This window comes from Microcaecilia unicolor, chromosome 3, assembly GCF_901765095.1.
Source record: "Microcaecilia unicolor chromosome 3, aMicUni1.1, whole genome shotgun sequence".
NCBI classification, from domain to species: domain Eukaryota; kingdom Metazoa; phylum Chordata; class Amphibia; order Gymnophiona; family Siphonopidae; genus Microcaecilia; species Microcaecilia unicolor.
In genome coordinates this window covers 123528977-123553201 of record NC_044033.1, presented here as the reverse complement: position 1 = coordinate 123553201, position 24225 = coordinate 123528977, and the positions used below count along the sequence as shown (strand labels likewise).

Genomic DNA, 24225 nt, shown 5'->3' with positions numbered 1-24225 from the left:
AGACATCATACAGCAAGTCTGCCAAATAGGCTAAGCCCGATTCCAGGGCCGGCCAATCAGCCCTCAAGGAATGAGCCGAGGGGGAAGCCCGCTGCACCATAGTCAGGCACGCCCTGGCCACATAGGAGCCGCAAACTGAGGCCTGCAAACTTAAAGCAGCCGCCTCAAAGGACGACCTTAAGGCCGCCTCCAATCTTCTGTCTTGGGCGTCCTTTAGGGCCGTGCCACCTTCCACCGGCAACGCCGTTTTCTTAGTCACCGCAGTGATTAAAGAATCCACGGTAGGCCACAGATAGGCCTCACGTTCACTTTCAGTCAAAGGATAGAGGCGGGACATAGCCCTAGCCACTTTAAGGCTCGCTTCAGGGACATCCCATTGAGCCGAAATTAAGGTGTGCATGGCATCATGCACGTGGAAGGTTCTAGGCGGGCGCTTTGTCCCCAGCATAATGGCAGAGCCAACAGGGGCTGAGGGAGAGACGTCCTCCGGAGAGGAAATCTTCAAAGTGTCCATGGCCTGTATCAACAGGTTGGGCAAATCCTCTGAGCTAAAAAGCCGCGCTGCAGAGGGGTCATCCGCTCCATCCGAGCGGGGATCCGTCTCCTCCAAGGAATCCGCAAAGGACCGTTGGGAGAACTCAGATACGCTGCCCTCATCTACATCGGAGGAGACAAAGTCCTCCAAGGCCTGGGAATCAACCCGAGGGCGTTTACCTCTGGGAACCTCAACCTCTTTACCAGACGAGGGAGCAGGGGCAACGTTTTGCATAAGGAAGGCCTGATGCAGCAGCAAAACAAACTCGGGGGAGAAACCCCCCAGACTGTGCACTTCCGCAGCCTGGGCTACAGCCCTAGACGCACCCTCAACCGGCGCTCGCAAGAGAGGGGGAGAGACATGCTGCGCATCCAAAATGGCGTCCGGCGCGACACTCCGCGAAGGAGCCGCGCGGGAAGAACGGCACTTAACTTTAGCCGCTTTTGTGCCGTCGCCCAAATTAAGGGCGTTCATGGCATTAATGTCTCCAACCTCAAGGGCGGCCCAAGAAGAAGCCGTCCGAGCCGCGTGGTCGGCCAAGATGGCGGAGGCGAGGAGCGGGGGATGGGCGTTTATGGCGGGAAAAAACCGCCACGCCGGAGGAAGGACCGGGACATTCATTGGTCACGAAACTGTCACCCAACAAGGGCGAATCAGGCTTTAAGACCCCCGCATCCCCTCTAGAAGCGCTCAAGCGATCCGGGGAGCGACTCTTTGCGCCCTCGCCCTCCGACGCCATATGCCACGAGGAGAAGAATCGGGGAACCCCCTGCCAGTTATAAAAAGGTAAAAATTACCTGCTTGCCGCTCCGAGCTGTAACGACCTGGTGTCCCAGTGAGTAGCTGCAATAAACGTTTAAATAAACGTCGAAATAAACGCCTTTAAGGACGTTCAAAATTTTTTTTTTTTTTTTAACGGAGCCAGCGGGAGGGGGGAGAAAAGGAGGGACCTGGCACCACCAGGTTTGCACTTGCTCAAAAGAGCCCTCAAACCCAGGCACTCAACAAAACCTAAGAATTAGGCTTGGAGGCCTAGCCAGAGCTGCTGCTGTGTGTGACCACCACCTGTTGAGATAGAGAACATACTGAGGAGTTTCCGGCAGCACATGACCACATATAGGGAGGCAAAAGTTTGCTCTCTATCTCCACCTGCTGGTAGATGGACACAACCCACCAGTCTATGGATTGATCAGCTTGATGATATGGAATCAATACTACTACTACAATTTGATATGTCAAGTGCCTTCGACCTAGTAGATCACACAATACAAATGGCCCTGCTCGACAACACAGGAATAACTGGAAAAGTAGCAGCCAGGTTCAACGGTTTTCTAAGAACTAGATCCTACCTTGTAAAGATGTCCAATGAGATTTCAGCCTCCTGGATCCCTGAATGTGGGGTCCCTCAGGGTTCCCCGGTATCACCAATATTATTCAATGTCCTGATGGCTCCACTTGGCAAGAAACTGGAAAAAATGGGTTTAAACCCATTCATATACATAATGTCACCATCTACATACCTTTCAACAACAGCATCACAGAGATACTGGATAAGACCAAAAAAGGACTCGACCTCATGGAAAACTGGGCCACAACTGTCAAAGTTAAACTGAACTGAGACAAAACTAAACTCCTGATTCAGCACAATCCCACCACTTACCAAAACCTCATAACACAATCTTATACAATCGAAACACAAATAAAAATACTAGGAATCACTCTCGGCAAACGTCTAACCCTTGAAGATCAAGTTGCTGCAATCATGTCAAAAAGCTTCAAAACACTATGGAAACTGAGAAGAATCAGAAACTATTTCCCTCGACAGTCATTCCGTCTTATAGTATAGACACTGATATTGTCCCAATTAGACTACTGTAATGCAGCATATATAGGCCGCAAAGAAAACCTACTATGATCGTTGTGGACCATCCAAAACACAGCAGTGAGATTAATATTCAAAAAGTCGAAATATGATAGAGCAACCCACTACTCATAATATTACACCTACTCCCGATCAAGGCCAGACTATTTTTCAAAACTAGTACAATCACCTTCAAAATATTGTTTGGCATGTCACCAGACTACATGATAGACATGATCAAACTATCACCAAGAAATAAAAACCCAGAAACCAGAGGTTACCTACTACTTCACCTGCCCAATGGCAAAAACATACTATACAAGTCCACCTACACAGCAGGATTAAGCTACCTGGGCTCAGAATGGTAGAATTCAATTCCCATAGTCATAAGAAGCATCACAAACTACCTCCAGTTCAGGAAAGACCTCGTCAGGAAATTCTATGAGTAAAATACTACACTAATCATTCTGGAACAACAATATACAACAGAACCTCTAACTGCAATGCATCTTTCCATTTAAGAAAAGAACTAAGACATTCCTTCTCAAGAAACCCAATCAGTATTCCATACACACAATAGTTATCTTGCCAACCACTGTAAAACACAGCATCATATAACTTTGTAAATGTAATTGAAATCAATGTAATCTCTAACAATTGTTAAATGTAAGCCACATTGAACCAAAACTCATTTTTGGATAATTATGTGATGCAAGTATGAAGAAATAAAATAAATACGGCCTACCCAGAAAAACCCATCCAAACAGGCCTAAGTACTATACCATGGAATGTACTATACCATGGAATATCTCCACAGGTTAGCAGCGTTGTTCTCAAGAAAGTTTACTATGGATGTAGATAAGCTCTGTAGTAAATTTCAAAAGAAATTTAGCTGTGGAGCCTAATTTTAAAAGGTAGCATTACCTCACTGAGATTTAATTACCTTTTTTTGTGAAAACCATCCCATGAAGATGTCCTCTACGTGCTAGTTTCACTAAATTCTGAATATATGAGCAGCTCATCCATTCCAAATTTTATGTGCAAAACTTTACTACTTTCAAGAGATCAACTTTGGATTTCTGTGCATTTTAGATAGTTTTGTGCATTTTTTTCACATTTAAACCCCATCTGCAAAATTAATTCACACATTTAGCATGTTTTCTTAAAATAATTAAATGTAAAATAAAAATAAATAGCTATATTTGCTGTATTTAAGCCCTATTGGATTCTACTGCCGGATAACCGATCTCAGTGAAATATTCCAAGCTGAAGATGAGGAAATCTAACAAGGTCAAGGGTAATTATTCTAGAGACAATATTTTCTGTAAGGAAAATATCACATCAGATAGGAAACAAACAAATAAAACTACACATATTTTTTTTTAAATATTTTAAATGTGTTATTTCAAGAGGAAATCTATCAGAAGAGTCGCCCGGAAATTAGATCATGCCAACTGCTAAGAACTTTCATTCTAATAAGGTTGTCGTCAAAGTTTAGACTTCTTAATAGAACACAATGAGGCATATTTTCAAAGCACTTTGGGAGGCTAAGTTCCATAGGTTTCTATGGAACTTTGGGAGGCTAAGTGCTTTGAAAATGAGCCTCAATGTAAACCAAAAGCATGTACAGTATACCTTAATATCATATAGTGCCCTGGATAAGAGCACCCAGTATATATGAAAATAAACATACAAAAAAAATGAATTTCTTGCATGACACAGTACATGGCCAGAAAAAATATTCTGCAGGCAAGTCTTGTATTTGTTTTGCTTCTAACAACAGATTTTAGAAATGCACCTTAAAATAGAACTTTTCTTGTACAATGCAAATCTGGAGGCATACCAACTCAAACTGGTACATGTAGAAACACTATAGCAGTATCACATAGTAAAGTGAAATGCTAACGTTAAGTCTCCATACCTGCATTAACGATGGCATCAATCTCAAGCAAAGTGATGTCGCCTCTATAGAGAGAAACCTTTTGACTCAAACTTTTATGCTCCAATGAAATGTCTTCTGTCTCTTCTCCTGCATTAAAACAAATTATCAGACTTCAAATAGTACCAAGACATCTATCATGCTAGTCAAATATTAATAAAAGTACTTACAACAGATAACTAGAAAAAGTATTCTTAATCTTTCTACTTTTTCTACTTTCAAACGTGGACATAATTAATCTTTGCATCTTTTACCTGATAACTGTATGAACTAAAATGTAAGAAAAGGTTTTTGAAGACCTTGGACACCTTTCATGGTAACCCTGTCTATCCAATGGATCTTTTTCATTGTTTCCAAAAGGAGGTGGTATGATCAGTGGCTACGCATACATGTTTCAATCCCCTGTGTACCAGCCTGTGACCAGCTCAGTAAACTCAGAACTAATGTTTGTGGGTACCTGACCCAAAGAGCTAGCTGGAGCCCAGAACTTGCAGTGAGACAAATGTAAAACAGTTACAGATTATATAGAATACTACAACTCGTATTATCTGTAGGGCTTCAAAATATGATAGGATTACACCACTCCTATATCAGCTTCACTGGCTTCCAGTTGAAGCCAGAATAAAATTTAAAATTCTTGCGCTGACACATAAAGCCTTATATTTATTGATTCCATCATATTTAGCTAATCTTACCCTGCCATACTCACCTACATGAACACTTCGATTGCTCACAGATAATAGATTAGTAATTCCACCACCACAAAAGGCTAGATGGGAATCTACTAGGAACTCAGCTTTTTTCTTTCTAGCTCCCTCTCATTGGAATTGTCTTCCTAAAATTATTAGATTGGAAGAGTCCTATGTCCAGTTTCGTAAACTTTTGAAAACATATCTGTTTCAAAATACTTTCAATAATAATCTGGGATAAAAAAAGGGACAAATAGGCAGAATAAATACACAGTAAAAATAATATGTTTGCTTAAATAGTATGTTATGAATGGTTGTCCAATGTCTATTGGTATTAGTATCTTTTAGAATGGTTGTTTTAGTCTTTGCTGTGCTTTTCTATCAAATCAATGGATTTCTTATATGTTTTTAAGAATGATATTTTATTTTAAGATGTAAACCGTTCTGTTTTGTGAATGCAATTAGAAACGGTATAGTAAATAAATAAACAATAAACCTATACAATAAAACTTGCAGAACAGCATCTCAACCTCCCCCCCCCCCCCACCACCACCAAACACACACCACATACAAGGTACCCTCTCCACCTCAACAGGCATTCCCATCCTGATAGGCATTTTTGTACCACTCCAAAAGATATATCTTGCAAGGACTTGCTAGCAAAAGTAATTTCAAGTCGTTGCATGCATTTAAAAAATCTAACATGTAACCTGACACGTTACATTTTCACATTTACCAGGCCAGGGAAAATAGTGGGTGAAGGCCTGCATATCATGCTATTTTCCATGGACTAATTAAAGCCTTACGTGAATATAATATTGCTTTATCTATTTACATATGCTGTATCCCTTTGAAAATTTGCAGCTGCAAAATATGAATGTTAAAATGGTTCACAAGCTTTGTGCCTGCTATTTGTGCCACTGGTCAAGTTGGGCCAAAACAGTGCAGGTACAGTTGAAAATCACCTATGTACATGTTGTCTTACTCCCCTGACTTAACTGTGCCCATAGGAATGCCTGAATAGCTGAAACTATGTACGGTATAGAAAGCTTCAGGTCAATAATCAGCCAGCCACTGAACACAAAATTACACAGAATAACTTTAGCCTGGCTAAAAATAAACATAAATATTCAAACCTGATACTGAAAATGCTAACTTATGTTTATAGGAACAACTTATCCCTATAAAGTTACTCCTGTCATTTCTGTATTGGAAGATGAATACATAAGCTATACAGGCAACGGCTGAATATCATTGTTACTTTGGCTTTGGCCTGCTTTAAATTGCACCTGAATTCACAGCTAGAACTAACATACACTACCATATTACCATGCCAACACCATTAATGCATGTATTAGTAATTAGATCCCACTGCATAAAATAGAACCTGAGCCCCTACGTCTTGCCCCATCCTTGGCCACCTTTAAATCTAGACTGAAAGCCCACCTCTTTAACATTGCTTTTGACTCGTAACCACTTATAACCACTCGCCTCCACCTACCCTCCTCTCTTCCTTCCCGTTCACATTAATTGATTTGATTACTTTATTTATTTTTTGTCTATTAGATTGTAAGCTCTTTGAGCAGGGACTGTCTTTCTTCTATGTTTGTGCAGCGCTGCGTACGCCTTGTAGCGCTACAGAAATGCTAAATAGTAGTAATAGTAGTAACTTACAGTTATAAATAACGCAGGCTAACATTGTAATGCATGTTAGCAACTCTGGCTATTGGGAGAATAAAGGTTGGTCATACAGGGCAAAATTTACTAAAGTGCATATGATAACACTAACAACATGTTTTGCATAAAACAGGACTTCTGGTAAATAATATGCATTAATGAGTGTTAGTGAGCCCTAATATAACACAACAGTATATATAACCCATAATGATTTACGCTGCCACACTTTATGAGTGGTTCTAAGAATCAACCTCATACTTTCAGCCTCATTTGAGGAAGGCATCAGGACATTTTCACCAGGTAAATATCTTTGAAAATTGTCCCCTGGTGTTACAAGAAATCTTCAATTGTCTTGACTATCACGAACACAGTTTTAGATTTTGTCAGCAGTACTGCCTTTCTACCACTAGATGGTGATGCTAAATCAAAGACAAAGTTGAAAGATGTAAAGTATATCTATCTTAATGCTAAAAAAAATAGAGAGTGAAAGAGGCAGAGAGATTTGATTACCAAGGAGGTAGTAGTATGCAAATCAATCTCATGCATGTTCATTGTGGATATCCTGAAAACCTGACTGGCTGGAGTTCCCCCAGGACAGGTTTGGGAATCACTGCTATATGGATACACACAGACTTTAGAAAGTGCATGCATACACTGCAACCCTACCGCAGCTCCACCCAAAATATTCCCACAGGAATGCCTACACCGAGTGCATATGCATGAGTAATGTCAACATGTGTATCTGTATGCACTTATTGAGCCACACAATTTTACAATAGCTATTTTCCATATGAAAAACATGTTTAAGTGCAAAGAAATGCTTTATAAACTTACCTCCAGCATGCTCAATTTATTAAAAACATTTTTTATCAGATACAATAACTTGGTAAATGGGGTAGGTAGTGAGAAAAGAAGCAGAGTAAGACCATGTGTAGGATCAATAGATTTAACATTTAAAATAGCAAGCGGAGTCCACCTAAAGACCGAGTTAAATCCCCATTTTGCATACGATGTCCTGGAAGGAATTGGAATGTCCAGATTGGGACATTCATAATTCCTGAATATTTTATAAAAAGCTCTGCTCAACGTTATAAAGATACCACCCTATATGTGTGTATTGGCCAGTAGGAGTATTAATTTTACAAATCTATACATCTTAATGAACAGCAGCATCACGTGTAAATAGTTGTGGTAGGTGCCAATTTCACAACATACATATGTGAATTCCAGCAAATAAGGGAAAAGGGATGGGATTTGATATACCTCTTTATGTGGTTACAAGCAAAGCGGTTTACATATTATATACAAGTACTTATTTCTTTACCTGGGGCAATGGAGGGTTATGTGACATGCTCAGAGTCACAAGGAGCTGCAGTGGGAATTGACGCCGGTTCCCCTGTTTCTCATGCCACTGCACTAACCATTAGGCTCCTCCTCCAGGGTAAGTGCTAGAATTCACAAGCCTGTGACCCTTATTTTAGGAATCCTATGAGTAACTTAAAGAATGCAGAGTGAATGTTTGATCATTTACAAGAGATACTATTTATGATAGATGATATGAAGTACAGGCTGTAGTAAATTCTGATCTGAATTTGTTTGGTTTTATTTTAAATTAAATTTATTGTTTTATATATGTTTTTAATGTTATCTGCATAGATGTTTCAATATGCGGATTCTGTTTTAAATAAATAAATTTGTGTATCAAATAAACGCTGAAAACCCAATTTTAGAAAGCCAGGAGTTAACACGTGTACATCAGTTAACATGTGCATATGACAAGAGAATAGGATCAGGACAGGACTAGGGCAAAACCAAACAATCCACGTATATTCCCCATTTCAAAAGGGAAATGCCTATGATCACTGTGATCAATGTCAGAATTTACAGTTGCACTTGGTTTCGAAAGAAATGTTTGGCTTGGGTGATGCTCCACAGGAAGGATTAGGGGAGATCACCCCCTTAACCCTTCAGTGGTTCCTCTTCCCTCAAATCGCTTGTGCAGAATAAGGGCTCTATACTTATTTATACATGCAAGTTTCCAACATGACACACATTCATATCTATGTGTCGGCACTTACACAACTAGGTTCTGAAATACTAACTTGCACGTGGTAATACACTTAGAGGTGTATGTTGCCTAGTAGCCTCTGTTGATGTTTTAGACAGTAACAATTGTTAAATGTCTGCTCTCACCACATGCAAATAGTGCATAGACATGCATTCCTGCATATATTTAAAAAAACGGATATATACTGTCAGATCCTTTTTCTAAAATACTACTGGTAATAAAACAAAGCAAAGAAAAGATGATGATACCTTTTTTATTGGACTAACGTAATACATTTTTTATTAACTTTTGAAGGCAATACCTTCTTTTCTGATCTGAAGAAGGTACTGCCTTTGAAAGCTAATCAAAAAATATGTTAGTCCAATAAAAAAGGTATCATCTTATTTACTTTTCTTTGCTTTGTTTTATTTCTATTTATTACCTTTAAAAGTGGACTAACACGGCTACCACACCACGTCACTTAAAATGGTACTGGAATTTGACACCTTCTGACCTGGACATCTCAATTCCAATTTCTATACTCTATCTAAACTGGAGCTGTGTATGCAAGAGAGGAGCCAATTTTGGAGCCGAGTGAAATTAAAAAAAAAAAAAAAAAAAGTCAAAGCTAAGCACAATTACTCCCTCAATAACTGGCAGAAACCTCTAATCAAAATGAGAAGGTAGCTGGCATGCCTGCCTCACAGCAGGTAGAACTGCTGACAGGGCAATTTTTAAAAATATATTTGTATTGCCATTGCAAAATAGAAAATGCATGCATAGGTTTTGAGATCATCCAAACTATGCCTTGAAGTTTATGCATCCTCTCCACCCAACCACAATGACAGAGCAACACAACAGATGGATCTGCAAACACAACCACTCTGTAAGCCACATTGAGCCTGCAAAAAGGTGGGATAATGTGGGGTACAAATGCAATAAATAAATAAAATAAAAAAAACCTTCTCCCCTCTCCTCTCTCTTCCACTATCCTATCTATTTATTGTAGTTCCTTTCTGTATCTGTTGGCTACATTTGAAGTATTGTGAACAGCCATGAAAAGACTCTGAACGTGCAGTATATCAAAACCGAAATAAACTTGAAACATCCTGACATCTACACATGTAAACAATGGCACTGTGAAATTGGTATTCATACAGGAATGACATTTACACACATAGATGCCATGCAACTGTTCCAATGTATCCAAGTGGCTAATCAGTAGGAAAAAAGTATGTTCTATGGGCAATCTATACAGGAAGAGCAAAGTAATGGCATGAATGAGAGAATAGTGAAGTGGGAAGGACATTAAATAAAATGTCACCAGCAATTTTTTCTTTACTACTTCTTCACTTCCTGTTGCCATGTAGGAGGCATGCATAGAGGGAAGGCCCCTGGGGCTATCCGAAGGTAGAGTGGCTGAATCGTTGCTGGAAAAACGAGCATGTTTGTAGGACTATCAGGTGGGAGGAATGCTGAACCTGCAAAGTGGAGAGGGAAAGATCAGACCAGACGAGAAAAGGAGGGCTAATGTGAGCGATGCCAGACCGTGGGTTGGAAGTGAGAGAGAGAGAGAGGGAGTGAGGCATTTTATCCAACATCAAAAGCATGGCATTGGTGTTCTTCAATGCAAAGACCACAGTCTTTATCCAGCGGCAAAAACAAGAAAGACTGCACAGGCCATCCCAGAAGTCCATTATTGTCCCGCAGACCTGCATTGAAGAACTCTGACCTAAGGGATCAGAAAGACACATGCACCACAGAAGATACCCATCGCTTCACATCTTTATCCAGGGTAACACCCAGACTCTTTATAGTCTCCTCTAAATGAATTACGACAGAATCAATTTCTGGAAAATTCACTAACTTTTCTCCACTTATAACTTAAATACTCTGATGGATTTGAGTTTAATCGGTTCTACCAAAACCATGATACAACTACCAACAAACACCTTTTCAAGTTGCCAACATTCCCAAATGAATAGGACCAGTGTCGATCCCTATGGATTTATCATGGATCGGGAATGCTGTGGAAATAAATAAAAGTTTAACAAGTCATTAGAATGTGATAGCTTTATTCACTAGTGTACATAATGATTTTGCAAAGCAAGGAATTAAAATCAGATCCCAGAGTGATAATGTCTCTTCCTAGGTCCAACATTCTCCAAATTACAATATGCAAAACCTGCGTTTTTATAGGAAAAATTGTGGAACCAATATCAAAGTGAAAAACAGAACTACAGATATTCACCTTGCATGCAGCAGGAGGACATTCTGTACCTCCATCCCCTAGTTGCTATCTGTTAAACTAGAAAGTTCCCCCAGCTACTTCTCCTTTTGAGGGAACAATTTGTTCTTATCTTTCTCTTTCTTTCTGCTTATCTTTGGAGACCAGGCTATTTTTCTGTCCTTAATGCAAGCCTTGCTTCATGCTTGCAGTTCAGCTAAGTTTGTATCTCTGGCTCAACTAAGAAATGAAAATATGCTTTAAAACCTAAGGCCTAATTGTCTCTTAAAGCACATAATTACAACTTTTCACTTTCACACCAGCCAGCAACTGTATATGATCAGCATATAGATGACATACAACTCCAAACTTCTCTACAATCTGAATAAGTGGCAACAATAAATAAAAAATATAGGAATAAGTATTAAACCCTGCATTAGATGAGCACATTATCAGAATATTCATCCTCCCAGTGAACATTTTAAAAACCTGTTCTGCAAACAGTTGACAAACCAACAGAATTCCACCTCCTAAACCAATTTCATACAAGGTATCAAATGCAGTGTTAATTGCAAGCCCATAATTCTGTAGCTGCTCCCATTGACCTTTAGTGCAGCTCCCTAATTCTTCTCCCCAGTATATACTCTCCCTTCAATCTTCTATGAAGACTTGCTGCCAGTACTGCCTCCAGAACAGTTACTCTGTTTTCCTCTAGCACTGCACAGTTCTCAGTGAATGTGGGCATCACATGGCTCAAACGACTATGTAATGCTTGTAAAAAAAAAAAAATGTGCAAACAGTGAAGGAGTACTGGCATCATATGGCACAAAATCACTGAGAGCCACATGGTGCCAGATGAAAACAGAATAGCTGTTATAAAAAGGGTTGCCAATTGGCTGGTTTTTCAATAACCAGGCCGGTTGCCGACAGACTCCTAAAACCAGCAATACAAAAGTCATTTTTTTCTGTTCCTGATGTTGCGGCCTCTCTCTCTCCCATTTCTGAGTCCAGCCAATGCCTCTTTCTCCTTTGGGGTGGGAGGGAGAGATGCTGGACCTGATTGAGGGGGAGATGGCAATGTGCTGGATCTGGGGGGTAAGGGAAATGGAGACGTGCTGGATCAAGGAGGGGAGGAGGGAGATGGGAGATTGTTGGATCTTGGGAGAAAGGAAATGGAGATGTGCTGGGTCTGGGTGGGAAGGATAAAGAAAGGGAAAGGGGAAAGGGAAATGGGACTTAATATACCGCCTTTCTGAGGTTTTTGCAACTACATTCAAAGTGGTTTACATATATTCAGGTACTTATTTTGTACCAGGGGCAAAGGAGGGTTAAGTGACTTGCCCAGTCACAAGGAGCTGCAGTGAGAATCGAACTCAGTTCCCCAGGATCAAAGTCCACTGCACTAAATGGAGATATGCTGGACCTGCTGGGAAGGGACGGATGAGAGAGAGAGAGAGAGAGACTGTACTGGAGGGAAAGATAGGGGGGTTGCTGGACCCAGGAAAGGAGGAAAAAGACTGGATTGGGGGTGGAAAAGAGGAGGAGAGACACTGGACTCACAGATGGAGAGAGGAAGGTATATGTGACTGCAGAGGGGCAGGATAGAGAGAGGGAAGGATGCTGGACTGAGTATCTGGGATATAGGAGGAAGGGAAGAGAGAAGGGAGGGATAGAGCAAAAGAAGAGATACTAGATATGGAGTAAGCATACGGACAGGGACACAGAGGGGCAATGATGAAAAGGGGGTGTGATAGGGACACAATGGAGCAATGCTGAATACAAGGGGAGGATAAGGACACTAAGAGGGCAGATGCTGAACATGGAGGGAGGACAGGAACAGAGACACAGAGGAAAGATGCTGGACAGGACAGATAGGCATGCAGAGAGAAGATGGATAGTGGACATGAAGAGAGAAGAAATGTTAAAATGTACAGGACACCCTAGAAAGGCAGGAAAAACAGAGAAAAGCAGAAGAGATACTTGGATCAAAATGAATGGAAAAATAAAATGTTCCGACTACAAGGGTAGAATAAAGTATTGTATTTTGAATGTATTACTTGGAACAAGTCAGCTTGAGGAAATGTGCATCTCTAATATCTTGCAGTTTCTGTTTCTCTAATATTGGTGTACATGCAAGTCTGATTCTTGAGATTTAAAGGTATTTTGTCTTCATATCTCTATTACTGCTCTGCAGTCCCTTATTTCATATTTGTTGAGGGTCTGCCTGTGTTTTGTGCACAACCAGGATGCAGTATTCTCAGTGCTTTTTTTGTAGGAAATAAGGTACTGATACTAATTTTGGGCGGGGTAACCATCTATGGCTCTGCCCCTATGATAGCCACACCCACAGTAGCCACACCCCTTACACCAGCCATGGTGCATATACATAAGTACATAAGTAATGCCACACTGGGAAAAGACCAAGGGTCCATCGAGCCCAGCATCCTGTCCACGACAGCGGCCAATCCAGGCCAAGGGCACCTGGCAAGCTTCCCAAACGTACAAACATTCTATACATGTTATTCCTGGAATTGTGGATTTTTCCCAAGTCCATTTAGTAGTGGTTTATGGACTTGTCCTTTAGGAAACCTTCTAACCCCTTTTTAAACTCTGCCAAGCTAACCGCCTTCACCACGTTCTCCGGCAACGAATTCCAGAGTTTAATTATGAGTTGGGTGAAGGAACCTTTTCCCCGATTTGTTTTAAATTTACTACACTGTAGTTTCATCACATGCCCCTTAGTCCTAGTATTTTTGGAAAGCGTGAACAGACGTTCCACATCCACCTGTTCCACTCCACTCATTATTTTATATACCTCTATCATGTCTCCCCTCAGCCATCTCTTCTCCAAACTGAAAAGCCCTAGCCTCCTTAGTCTTTCTTCATAGGGAAGTCTTCCAACCCCGCTATCATTTTAGTCGCCCTTTGCTGCACCTTTTCCAATTCTACTATATCTTTCTTGAGATGCGGCGACCAGAATTGAACACAATACTCAAGGTGTGGTCGCACCATGGAGCGATACAACGGCATTATAACATCCTCACACCTGTTTTCCATACCTTTCCTAATAATACCCAATATTCTATTCGCTTTCCTAGCCGCAACAGCACACTGAGCAGAAGGTTTCAATGTATTATCGACGACGACACCCAGATCCCTTTCTTGGTCCGTGACTCCTAATGTGGAACCTTGCATGACGTAGCTATAATTTGGGTTCTTTTTTCCCACATGCATCACCTTGCACTTGTTCACATTAAATGTCATCTGCCATTTAGCCGCCCAGTCTCCCAGTCTTGTAAGGTCCTTCTGTAATTTTTCGCAATCCTCCTGCGATTTAACGACTTTGAATAACTTTGTGTCATCAGCAAATTTAATTACCTCGCTAGTTACTCCCATCTCTAAATCATTTATAAATATATTAAAAAGCAGCGGTCCTAGCACAGTCCATAAGGAACCCCACTAGCTACCCTTCTCCATTGTGAATACTGCCCATTTAATCCCACTCTCTGTTTCCTATCCTTCAGCCAGTTTTTAATCCACAATAGGACATTTCCTCCTATACCATGACCCTCCAAATTTCCTCTGTAGCCTTTCAAGAGGTACCTTGTCAAATGCCTTCTGAAAATCCAGATACACAATATCAACCGGCTCCCCTTTGTCCACATGTTTGTTTACTCCTTCAAAGAATTGAAGTAAATTGGTCAGGCAAGATTTCCCCTCACAAAAGCCGTGCTGACTTGGTCTCAGTAATCCATGCCCTTGGATGTGCTCTGTAATTTTGTTTTTAATAATAGCCTCTACCATTTTCTCCGGCACCAATGTCAGACTCACCGGTCTATAATTTCCCGGATCTCCCCTGGAACCTTTTTTGAAAACTGGCGTTACATTGGCCACCCTCCAATCTTCCGGTACCATGCTCGATTTTAAGGATAAATTGCATATCACTAACAGTAGCTCCGCAAGCTCATTTTTCAGTTCTATCAGTACTCTAGGATGAACACCATCTGGTCCAGGAGATTTGCTACTCTTCAGTTTGCTGAACTGCCCCATTACGTCCTCCAGGTTTACCGTGAAGTCAGTAAGTTTCTCCGACTCGTCCGCTTGAAATACCATTTCCAACATGAGTATCCTACCCAAATCTTCCTCGGTGAAAACCGAAGCAAAGAATTCATTCAATCTCTCCACTACGTCTTTGTCTTCCTTGATTGCCCCTTTTACCCCTCGGTCATCCAGCGGCCCAACCAATTCTTTTGCCGGCTTCCTGCTTTTAATATACTGAAAAAAAATTTAATATAAGCAGTATCACTGAAAATACTACACCAATATAGGAGAAAACTTGTGATTTTTTTTCATTATAATTTCTATAAGCTGTTACAGCTCTAGTATACCCAGTGCAAAATAAGACAGCAGATATAAATTCTCAAATTGGACATCTTCCAAACACTAAAATGAAAATAAAATGATTTTTTTCTACCTTTGTTGTCTGGTGACTTTGTTTTCCTGATCATGTTGGTCCCAGTCTCTGATTCTGCTGCTCTCTATCTGTTCCCTTAACTCCATTTCCAGGGCTTCCTCCTTCTTCATTTCTTGCACCAAATCCATAGGTAAAAGCTGGGTCCTCTGCAGACTTGACTGGAGAAGGTAAAGAGTGGATCCAGCTTTTGCCTATTTTATTCATCCGTGTTCAGTTTTTCTCCTCTTTTCCCTTTCCCTCATCTTGTCAGTATGCATCTCCTTCCTCTTTCCATCCTCGTCCAGCATTTTTCCTCTCCCCCTCCATCCATGTCCAGCATTTCTCCTCTCTCCACCCCTCCATCCATGTTCATCTCACTTCCTCTCTCTTCCCTCCCCTCTATCCATGTCCAGCATTTCAACTCTCTCCCCTCCCCTCCATCCATGTCCAGAATTTCTCCTCTCCCCCCTAAACCCATGTGCATCTCCTCCTCAGCCTTCCCTCCCCTCCATCCAGCATTTCTCCTCTCGCCCTCCACTCCAATGCATGTGCATCTACTTCCTCTGTTTTCCCTCCCCTCCCATCCATGTCCAGTATTTCTCCTGCCCTTCCCTCCATGTCCAGCAACTCTGCTCTCTCCCCTGCCCTCCCTTCCCATCCATGTCCAGATTCTCCTCTGCCCTCCCCTACCATGTGTCCAGTGATTCTCTTTTACCCCTTCCCCCCTCCCAACCATATCCAGCAATTCTCCTCTCCCCTGCCCTTCATGTCCAGTGATTTCTCCTCTCTCCCCTTTCCCCCTCCCATCCATGTCCAGCGACTCTCATCTGCCCTTCCCTCCAAGTCCAGCGATTCTCCTTTGCCCCCTGCCCTCCCCTCCCATCCATGTTCAGCAATTCTCCTCTGCCCTCCCCTCCATGTCCAGCAATTCTCCTTTGCCCCCTATCCTCCCCTCCATGTCCAATAACTCGCCCCAGCCTCCACCTGCCCCCCTTTTAAGCCCCCATCGAGTTCCAGTACCCCAGCCCCACCTGCCCACCCTTAGCTCCCCGACAGCCCTGCTTTCTGTTCCTGCCACCCCGCGACACGTTTATATCTTTTTTTTTTACCTGAAGTTGCAGCGCCGGCATTAGTGAAAGGACCAGGCTCGCCTCCTTCAGCCTTCCCTTCGTTCCCTCTCAGTGTCCCGCCTTCCTCTGATGTAGTTTCCTGTTTCCGCGAGGGCAGGACACTGGCGCTGTGACTTCAGGTTGAAAAAAAATAAAAGATTTAAACGCGTCGCAGGCAGCAGGAACAGAAAGCAGGGCTGGGGAGCTAAGGACAGGCAAGTGAGCTGGCCCTAGGAAAAAATGTGCCGGTACACCGTACCGGTGCGTACCAGCACAAAAAAAGCACAGCGTATTCTGCTAGTATGCAGTTTCTGTGTAGAGATCTGTAGCCGTCCTGTTTTCTCACTAGGTGATGTATTGGTATTTTACGACCCAGTGTTATATTTACAGTGCTGCCTTTTCATAGATAAGGGTGTTGCTCTGAGTCTTGAAAGTTCTTGCTATTATGGTATGGAAAGATTTTGAGTGTGTTTTTGTGCAGTGTTTTGCAGGAGGGATTGTGTGTTGCCCTTACTGAGAGGACATCAAAACTTTAATATAATATAATTTAATATAATTTTAGTTTGTTATAACATCAGACAGGGTTTGTGAAATAATCATAAAACTTAAGTGAATGTGTCATTTGTTTTCTTCTGAGATGGCAACATTAGTGCTAACGGTTGTAGAGGGGCGGGTGAGGGAAAGTACAATAATAGGTCTGGCAAGGGACTTGGGGTAGGGCAAAGGAGAAGAACAGAGGGGCAAGTGTTGGGTTTTTCTCTGTCAAAAGGTTGGCGACCCTAGTTACAGAGGTTGTGCTACCAGGGAGGAGAGATATCTGGGAAATAAAGCTAGTTTGAAAGAGCAAGAAATGGTGCACAGACAGCAAATATATATAGGGGGAAAAGGAGATTGGTAGGGAATGGGCTTTTGGGAGGAGGAAGTGTGTTGGGGAAGAAAGAGAGAGAGAGAGAGAGAGAGAGAGAGAGAGAGAGAGAGAGAGAGAGTGTGTGTGTGTGTGAGTCTGGGAAAGCAGACTGTTTTAGTTACATTTATAACTACATTCTGGCTCTCACATTCAAGATAGTTTTTCCAAACTGGGTCTCCACTTAAAAAAATAGTGAGCTTGGTGTTTTATTTTACAAACTAGCCAACTAGATAAGAATGCTTGTATTCACAAGGCATAGTTGGTAAAACTGATTCTGCTTTCATATTATATCATGAAATTGGCAGCACAACAAGTACAGCACAGAAGCAGAACGTTCTTCCTGTTATGAAAGGAATACATTATTTAAACACACTGCATTCATAAAACTGAAAATATATAGTATTTATTTACAGGTACAGTTTAGCACCAAAACTTTTTTCTTAGCTTATGGCACCTAGCCCTTTGAGACAGAGATGCTTGAGAGGGGATCTAGAAGGGCTGTAGATAGATAGATAGATAAATAGACAGACAGATAGATAGGAAAGTCACTCCTAGCAAGATCTATTTTAAAGGCGTTCATTTCTAATCTTTTTTTCTACTTTTGGTTTTATTTGTACACTGCTGAGAGCTGTTTATCAGAAAAGGCCGTATATCAAGTTTGGGTTGTTTTTTTTATTATTAAACACTAGGAAAAAGGCCCGTTTCTGTAACCAATGAAACGGGCGCTAGACAGGCAATCCCCCACCGTCCCTCGGTGTTCCACAGTCTGCCCTCCCTCCATTTTCAACCCTCCCACCCCCGCGTTACGGCCCCGTGGACCCCCCTTCCCACCGAAAATCACCCGCCGCCACCGCCGTTGTCAACTACCTGTGCTGACGGGGGACCCAAACCCCCGACAGCCGAACTGCTGTTCTGCCCTTCGCGGATCTTCTGTTCAAGTTTCTGTGCGTGCGTCTGACGTCAGACATTCTGTCGCACGCACAGAAACTTGAAGAGAAGATCATCGATGAACCAACGCCACGAAGGGCAAAACAGGACTTCAGCTGTCGGGGGTTTGGGCCCCCCGTCAGCACAGGTAGTCGACAACGGCGGCGGGGGGCCGTAACGCGGGGTGACAATTGATTCCGAGGCAAGGGGAGCTGTCACTGACGTCAGTGCGTGCCTGCCTAGCAGACTGCCTCCGAGGGAGGCACGGTCCCAGGCACATTCGAACGTTGGAGGTGAGAATTATTATATAGGATGTGGATAAAGATGAGCTGGTTGATATTATGCAGCTGGATTTTCAGAAGGCATTTGACAGGAGAGGTGCTGTGAGAAGATTTCCAGAGAGGGAGATCTTAATTGGTAAGAATTTGCTGGGATATTGTTTTCAAACTGGGGGAAAGGTAGACTTAGAATTAAAGAGGTAACTTCAGGGACTTTATTTTAAGTTACTCTGCTCATTTAACAAAGGAGTTTTAAGGAATACTTTTTCTTAGCAAAGTAGTGCCCAAACCTGGTCCTGGAGGCACCCCAGCCATTCAGGTTTTCAGTATATCCACAATGAATATTCATGAGATAGATTTGCATGCAGTGGAAGCAGTGCCTGCAAATCTCTCTCATGAATATTCATTGTGAGTATCCTGAAAACCTGACTGGCTGGAATGCCTCCAGGACCAGGTTTGGGAACCACTGTGTTTAGCATATAAAGTCTCTGTTATAGTTCCATAGGCTAGCATTTAAGGGGGCTATCTTACAGTAACTATAGTATAAGTATAAAGGACAGCTAATAGGCACAGGAAGCCTCAATTTAGACTTAACTTTAGCCATTTCAAAGACATTTCTATCAATACAAACATAAAGGTACGCTCATTCTTGTGAATATCTAGTTAAAATTATTTATTAGAGAAAGACACCTCTACAGAGAACCTTTTGCAGGGATGGGACAACTTCCCTATGATAAAAGGCTGAAGTGGCTAGGGCTCTTCAGCTTGGAGAAGAGACATGATAGAGGTCTATAAAATGCTGAGTTGTGTGGAATAGGTAGAGATAAATCGCTTGTTTACTCTTTCCAAAAAATACTAGGGTTAGGGGGGCACGCAATTAAGCTACTAAGTAGTAAATTTAAAACAAATAGGAGAAAATATTTCTTCACTCAATATGTAATTAAACTCTGGAATTCATTGCCAGAGAATGTGGTAGAAGTGGTTAGCTTAGTGGGGTTTAAAAAAGGTTTGGATAGCTTCCTAAAAGAAAAGTCCATAAGCCATTAATAAGATGGACAGGGAAAATCCACTGCTTATTTGGGACATGGATTGGCCACTGTTGGAAACAGGATACTGGGCTTGATGGACCTCCAGTCTGTCCTAGTATGGCAATACTTATGTTCTTATCCTATACAATAAAAAGCACCTCCAACATTCTGAAGCTGACTCCGTGGCACTGAAACCTTGAAGCATTCGTTCTCTCTGTATCCATCTCCTGAATTGACGTCACGTACTTCCGGCTTCGTCACAAGCAGCAGTGACCAATCACATGAGGGTTCGTAATCACCCCGCCCTCAAGGGAACTGTTAGAGTTGGCAGCCCCCACGTCTCCCTCCCTCTCAGAACGTTGGAGGTGCTTTTTATTATATAGGATTGGTGAGTTCCTTGAAGCGCAGCCAGAGCTCAGTGTACTGCAGAGTAACGCTCAGCTGCCTCTCTGTGGGGTCTCCTTTTTTGCTGCCCACCTGCAACTCGCTCTCCACGGCACTGAGCAGGTGAACGACGCGGCACTAAGGCAGACTCTTCACGCCGCCAGCACCACTCTCCATAGGTCCAGCGCTCATTCTCTCGCTGCGCCCCCCCCCCCCCGCAAGACACCACAACAACGCGCGCGCGGACCCAAGTACACCCTCGCACCAACTGCCACGCAGCCAACATCACTTACGTATCAGACGGCAGCTCAACCCCAAAAGCCCTTCATCACTTACTGAACACTACAAGTTCCACCGCACTCCCTTAAGTAGCTTTGCAATCTCCATCTGGGTGACGTAACTAAGCCTGCAGCCTCGCCCTGATTGGCGGGGTAGCAACAACAGTGGGCTTTGATATAGGTATAAACATTAGCACAACTGCATGAAACAGCCTAATCCTACGAGGAAATTAGCTTCACACGGTTCACTTTCCCCTTCCCCTTTCAGATATGCCCACATCTCGCCAATCACAGCACCGCATGGGCCACATCAAAGAATCGACCCGCCAATCAGGTAAGATTTCAGCCTCAGTCTCCTCCCAGTTCAGCAGTACCCCCCCATGGGGGAACAGGGGGGAGGGGGAGGAGGAGGAGAGGGGAGAAGGGAGGAGGGGGAGGTATCTCTGTCACACACACACTCTCACACACACACATTGTCTCTCTCTCTCTCAGAGTCAGTGTCTTTCTCTCACTCTCACACACTGTATGTCTCACACTGTATCACATTCACTCTATGTGTCACACAGTCACTCTCACACACTCTCTCGGTCTCACAGAGAGTCTGTGTATCGAACACATACTCTCACACTCTGTCTCACACACACTCTCTCTCTCTCTCACACACTGTATCGTGTGTGAAACACACTCTCTCTCGCACACACCCAGTGTCTCACATACGCACTTGTACACACTATCATTCTCACACATACACTCGCACCCAGACTCACTCTCTCTCTCTGTCACACACACACACTCGCGCATTCACTCTCTCTCTCTCTCTCACATAGTCACTCTCACACACACTCTCTCATACACACACACACTCCGAGGAAAACCTTGCTAGCGCCCGTTTCATTTGTGTCAGAAACGGACCTTTTTTTACTAGAATTCATATAAAGTGAAAGCAGACATATCAAATATTTAGCTACAGCTCACCAGATCCTGTCTCTGAAGATCAAGCTAACCTTGTTTCAGTTTTCACCTTTCAGCTGAAGCAGAGGAAATTAAACTGAAACAGAAAAGTCAAGGACAATCTTATAATAGCTCAAGAGTTGCCAGGGCTGCGGGTTTCTCGCCCAATTTTGCTCCTTTCCACGAGCCGCTGCGGCTTTTTCACATCGCGTGCGGGCTGTGGGATTTTGGGCAACTTTTTAAAGCCCCGCCAGCGGCTTTTTCGCCCACTGTGGTTTTCCCACGGCCGCGGCCAGTAAAAGCCCCACAGAGGCGGGCTTAATGATGTCATTTGTATGCAAATGGCCTCATTAATATTTATTAATGTCATTCACATGCAAATTGAATTTGTGCGGTTTGGGGCTGACTTTGTGCGTGACAAATTTTTTTCCATCTGGCAACACTGAATAGTTCATTTTAGTTTAAAATTCCTGGTGATTGGTTTCTCTGTCTCTCTAACAAACTATGATAATTAAGGCTATTTCCATATCAGACTTCTAGTTATACTGGACAACAAAAATACTTGGGTTTCTTCATCAGAAACCTTGTCAAAGTTCTCAATTACACATAAAATTCAAATCCATTTTACTAATACAGTCTTTCCCACCATTCAAAGGCACTACAAAATACTCATTATGCAGGTGTGTTATAACAGAAGCTGCTAAAAGTGGTGTAGAAGGGTCCTAACCGTATGGAGTGACCTATTAGTACATTCCCTTGTTTGAAAAGGAGGGGTCACTTGGAAGGCTGAAGGCCAGGAAGATGGAGGGAGAAAGAGGAGAAGCTACATACCCTGTCCTATGTTCTTATCAGTGTGTGCTCACTTTGGATCTAGTATGAGAGATTAGAAATAGTATGGCAGCATAAGGAGAGTGTGGGTACCAGTGTAAAATAAGTGTTCAGGAAAGTGGAGTCCTGCGACATCAATGTAGCTAAACTTAGGAGATTGGGTTTCCCCTTGGGTTCCTGAAGTAGTATCCCCCATGGTGCTAGGATCCTAGAGTGGAAACAAGATCAAGGAGGAGGACAACAAATCAAAGACCAACATGGAAAACGAGGTATAATGGAAGGGATATTGCAACTGGACTCTAGGGGTGCGTCTGCCCAAATCTGAGATGGAAGAAACGGGATTGGAGCTGTGAAAGCCCAGCGGCGTAAAAGACTGTTTGGGATTGTGGTTAACAGTGTTATTACTGAATAGGAACTATGTTTTAAGAACACAGGAATGAATTGTTTGTGGATTTTCATCAGTTTTACAGGTAGCATGTATTCTCCAAGGACAACAGGTCTTGAATCCTCATGTATGAGTGACGTCACTGACTGAGCCAGGTGTGGAAAACAGTACCTCAACAACTTTTCTAGAAGTGTTTGGGCCATCTCACCACGCATGTGTGGCAGTTCCCACATGCTGCTGTCACACGGGACCTCCTCAGTCCATAACTAGTTAGAGGAATACAAATCCTTGGGGAAGCAAGAGGGTTGTGAGGATTAAAGTCCTGCTGTCCTCAGAGAACACCTGCTGCAGTTATGCAACTTCATTTTCTCTTTAGACAAGATGCACTGAACTCTCACGCATGGTACTCCCTAGCTACGGGCTGCCTTCAACAAGAAAAGGAAAAAAAATACAAGTTATACAGCAACAGCCAGACACCAATATTTATGATGGCAACTTGCTCCGAAATGGCAGGGAGCGGCGCAATGACAGCTGATTCCCAGGCAGGGGGAGGAGTAGGGAAACACGAGGAGCGTGTTTCCCTACTCCTCCCCTTGCTTTGGTATCAGCTGTCACTGACGTCACTGACATCAGTGCATGCCTGCCTAGCAGACCACCTCCGAGGGAGGCACGGTCCCAGGCACATTCAAACGTTGGAGGTGAGAATTATTATATAGGATAGGATATAAAACCATCAGGTCTATTCAAAATATATACATATATATAAATCTTAAAAGAAAAGAAACATACTACTTAAAATTGTGTATACATTAATAAATAAAAATCAATCATATAGGTACCCACAGTTTGTAAAAACATTTTTTACAAATCATCTCTATTTTGGCACAAAAATAGTGGCAATATCAAATCATCGCTGTTTTGGCACATAGAAAAATGACAGACAATACTGGCACTAATAAGTCACATACTTATGTTGCGATCTGTCAAAAGCTTATTGAAAGCTGTGTACTACACTATAAGGTACTACATAAAAAATGAAAAATAAAGAAAAAAAATACTAAAAAATAAGGTTAAGAAATAACTTCATTTAGAACTGTCTCCTAAAATCTGCTTGTATACTACTACTTCGCTTTTCTTATCATGCTGACCAAGAACATGCAATACTAAATGTTTATTACTAATATTCTTCCACTACTCATGATGTATTGTAAGCCACTTTGAGCCTGCAAAGAGGTGGGATAAGGTGGGATACAAATGCAACAAATAAATAAAATAAATATATAAAGACAAAACCTGAAAATAAAAACAAAAAGTAATAACAACTCACTTAAAAGACAAATGTGAACCACACCGTAATAGAAAAACCGGCACAAGTTATATTCACATAACCAAGGCAAAATCCTTATGATATTTATTTAGATTTGCTCACCCCTTTTTTTTTTTTTTTAGTAGTAGCCATGTCATTTATGATATATAAATCCATTTTACATGCACATGAAGACATTTATTACTTGTCAATACCTTCCTTAGGATTCAATCTCTTCTACACCTTGGCAAATTGTATACATCGATTGCACCGCAAGAAAACCTTCACTCGCTAGCCTTCAAACTCACTAATTAGGGTAGTACTCTTCAATGTTTGGGAAAGACTACCCTTAGCATCTCTGCACTTTGGTCCTGCATCTTCCTTCCCTCCCCTTTTACTTACTCTTTTTTTCTGCA

General features: G+C 42.2%; 1 protein-coding gene across 1 annotated transcript in view; it reads right to left on the bottom strand.

Annotated features, from left to right (window-relative positions):
* The window catches only part of MACROD2 (mono-ADP ribosylhydrolase 2), a 2039061-nt gene that overhangs the window by 1980749 nt on the left and 34087 nt on the right, over positions 1-24225 (bottom strand). The window contains exon 3 of the mRNA XM_030194677.1: positions 4318-4425. Coding sequence (XP_030050537.1) covers positions 4318-4425 — 108 coding nt within the window. The remainder of the gene's footprint in view (positions 1-4317; positions 4426-24225) is intronic.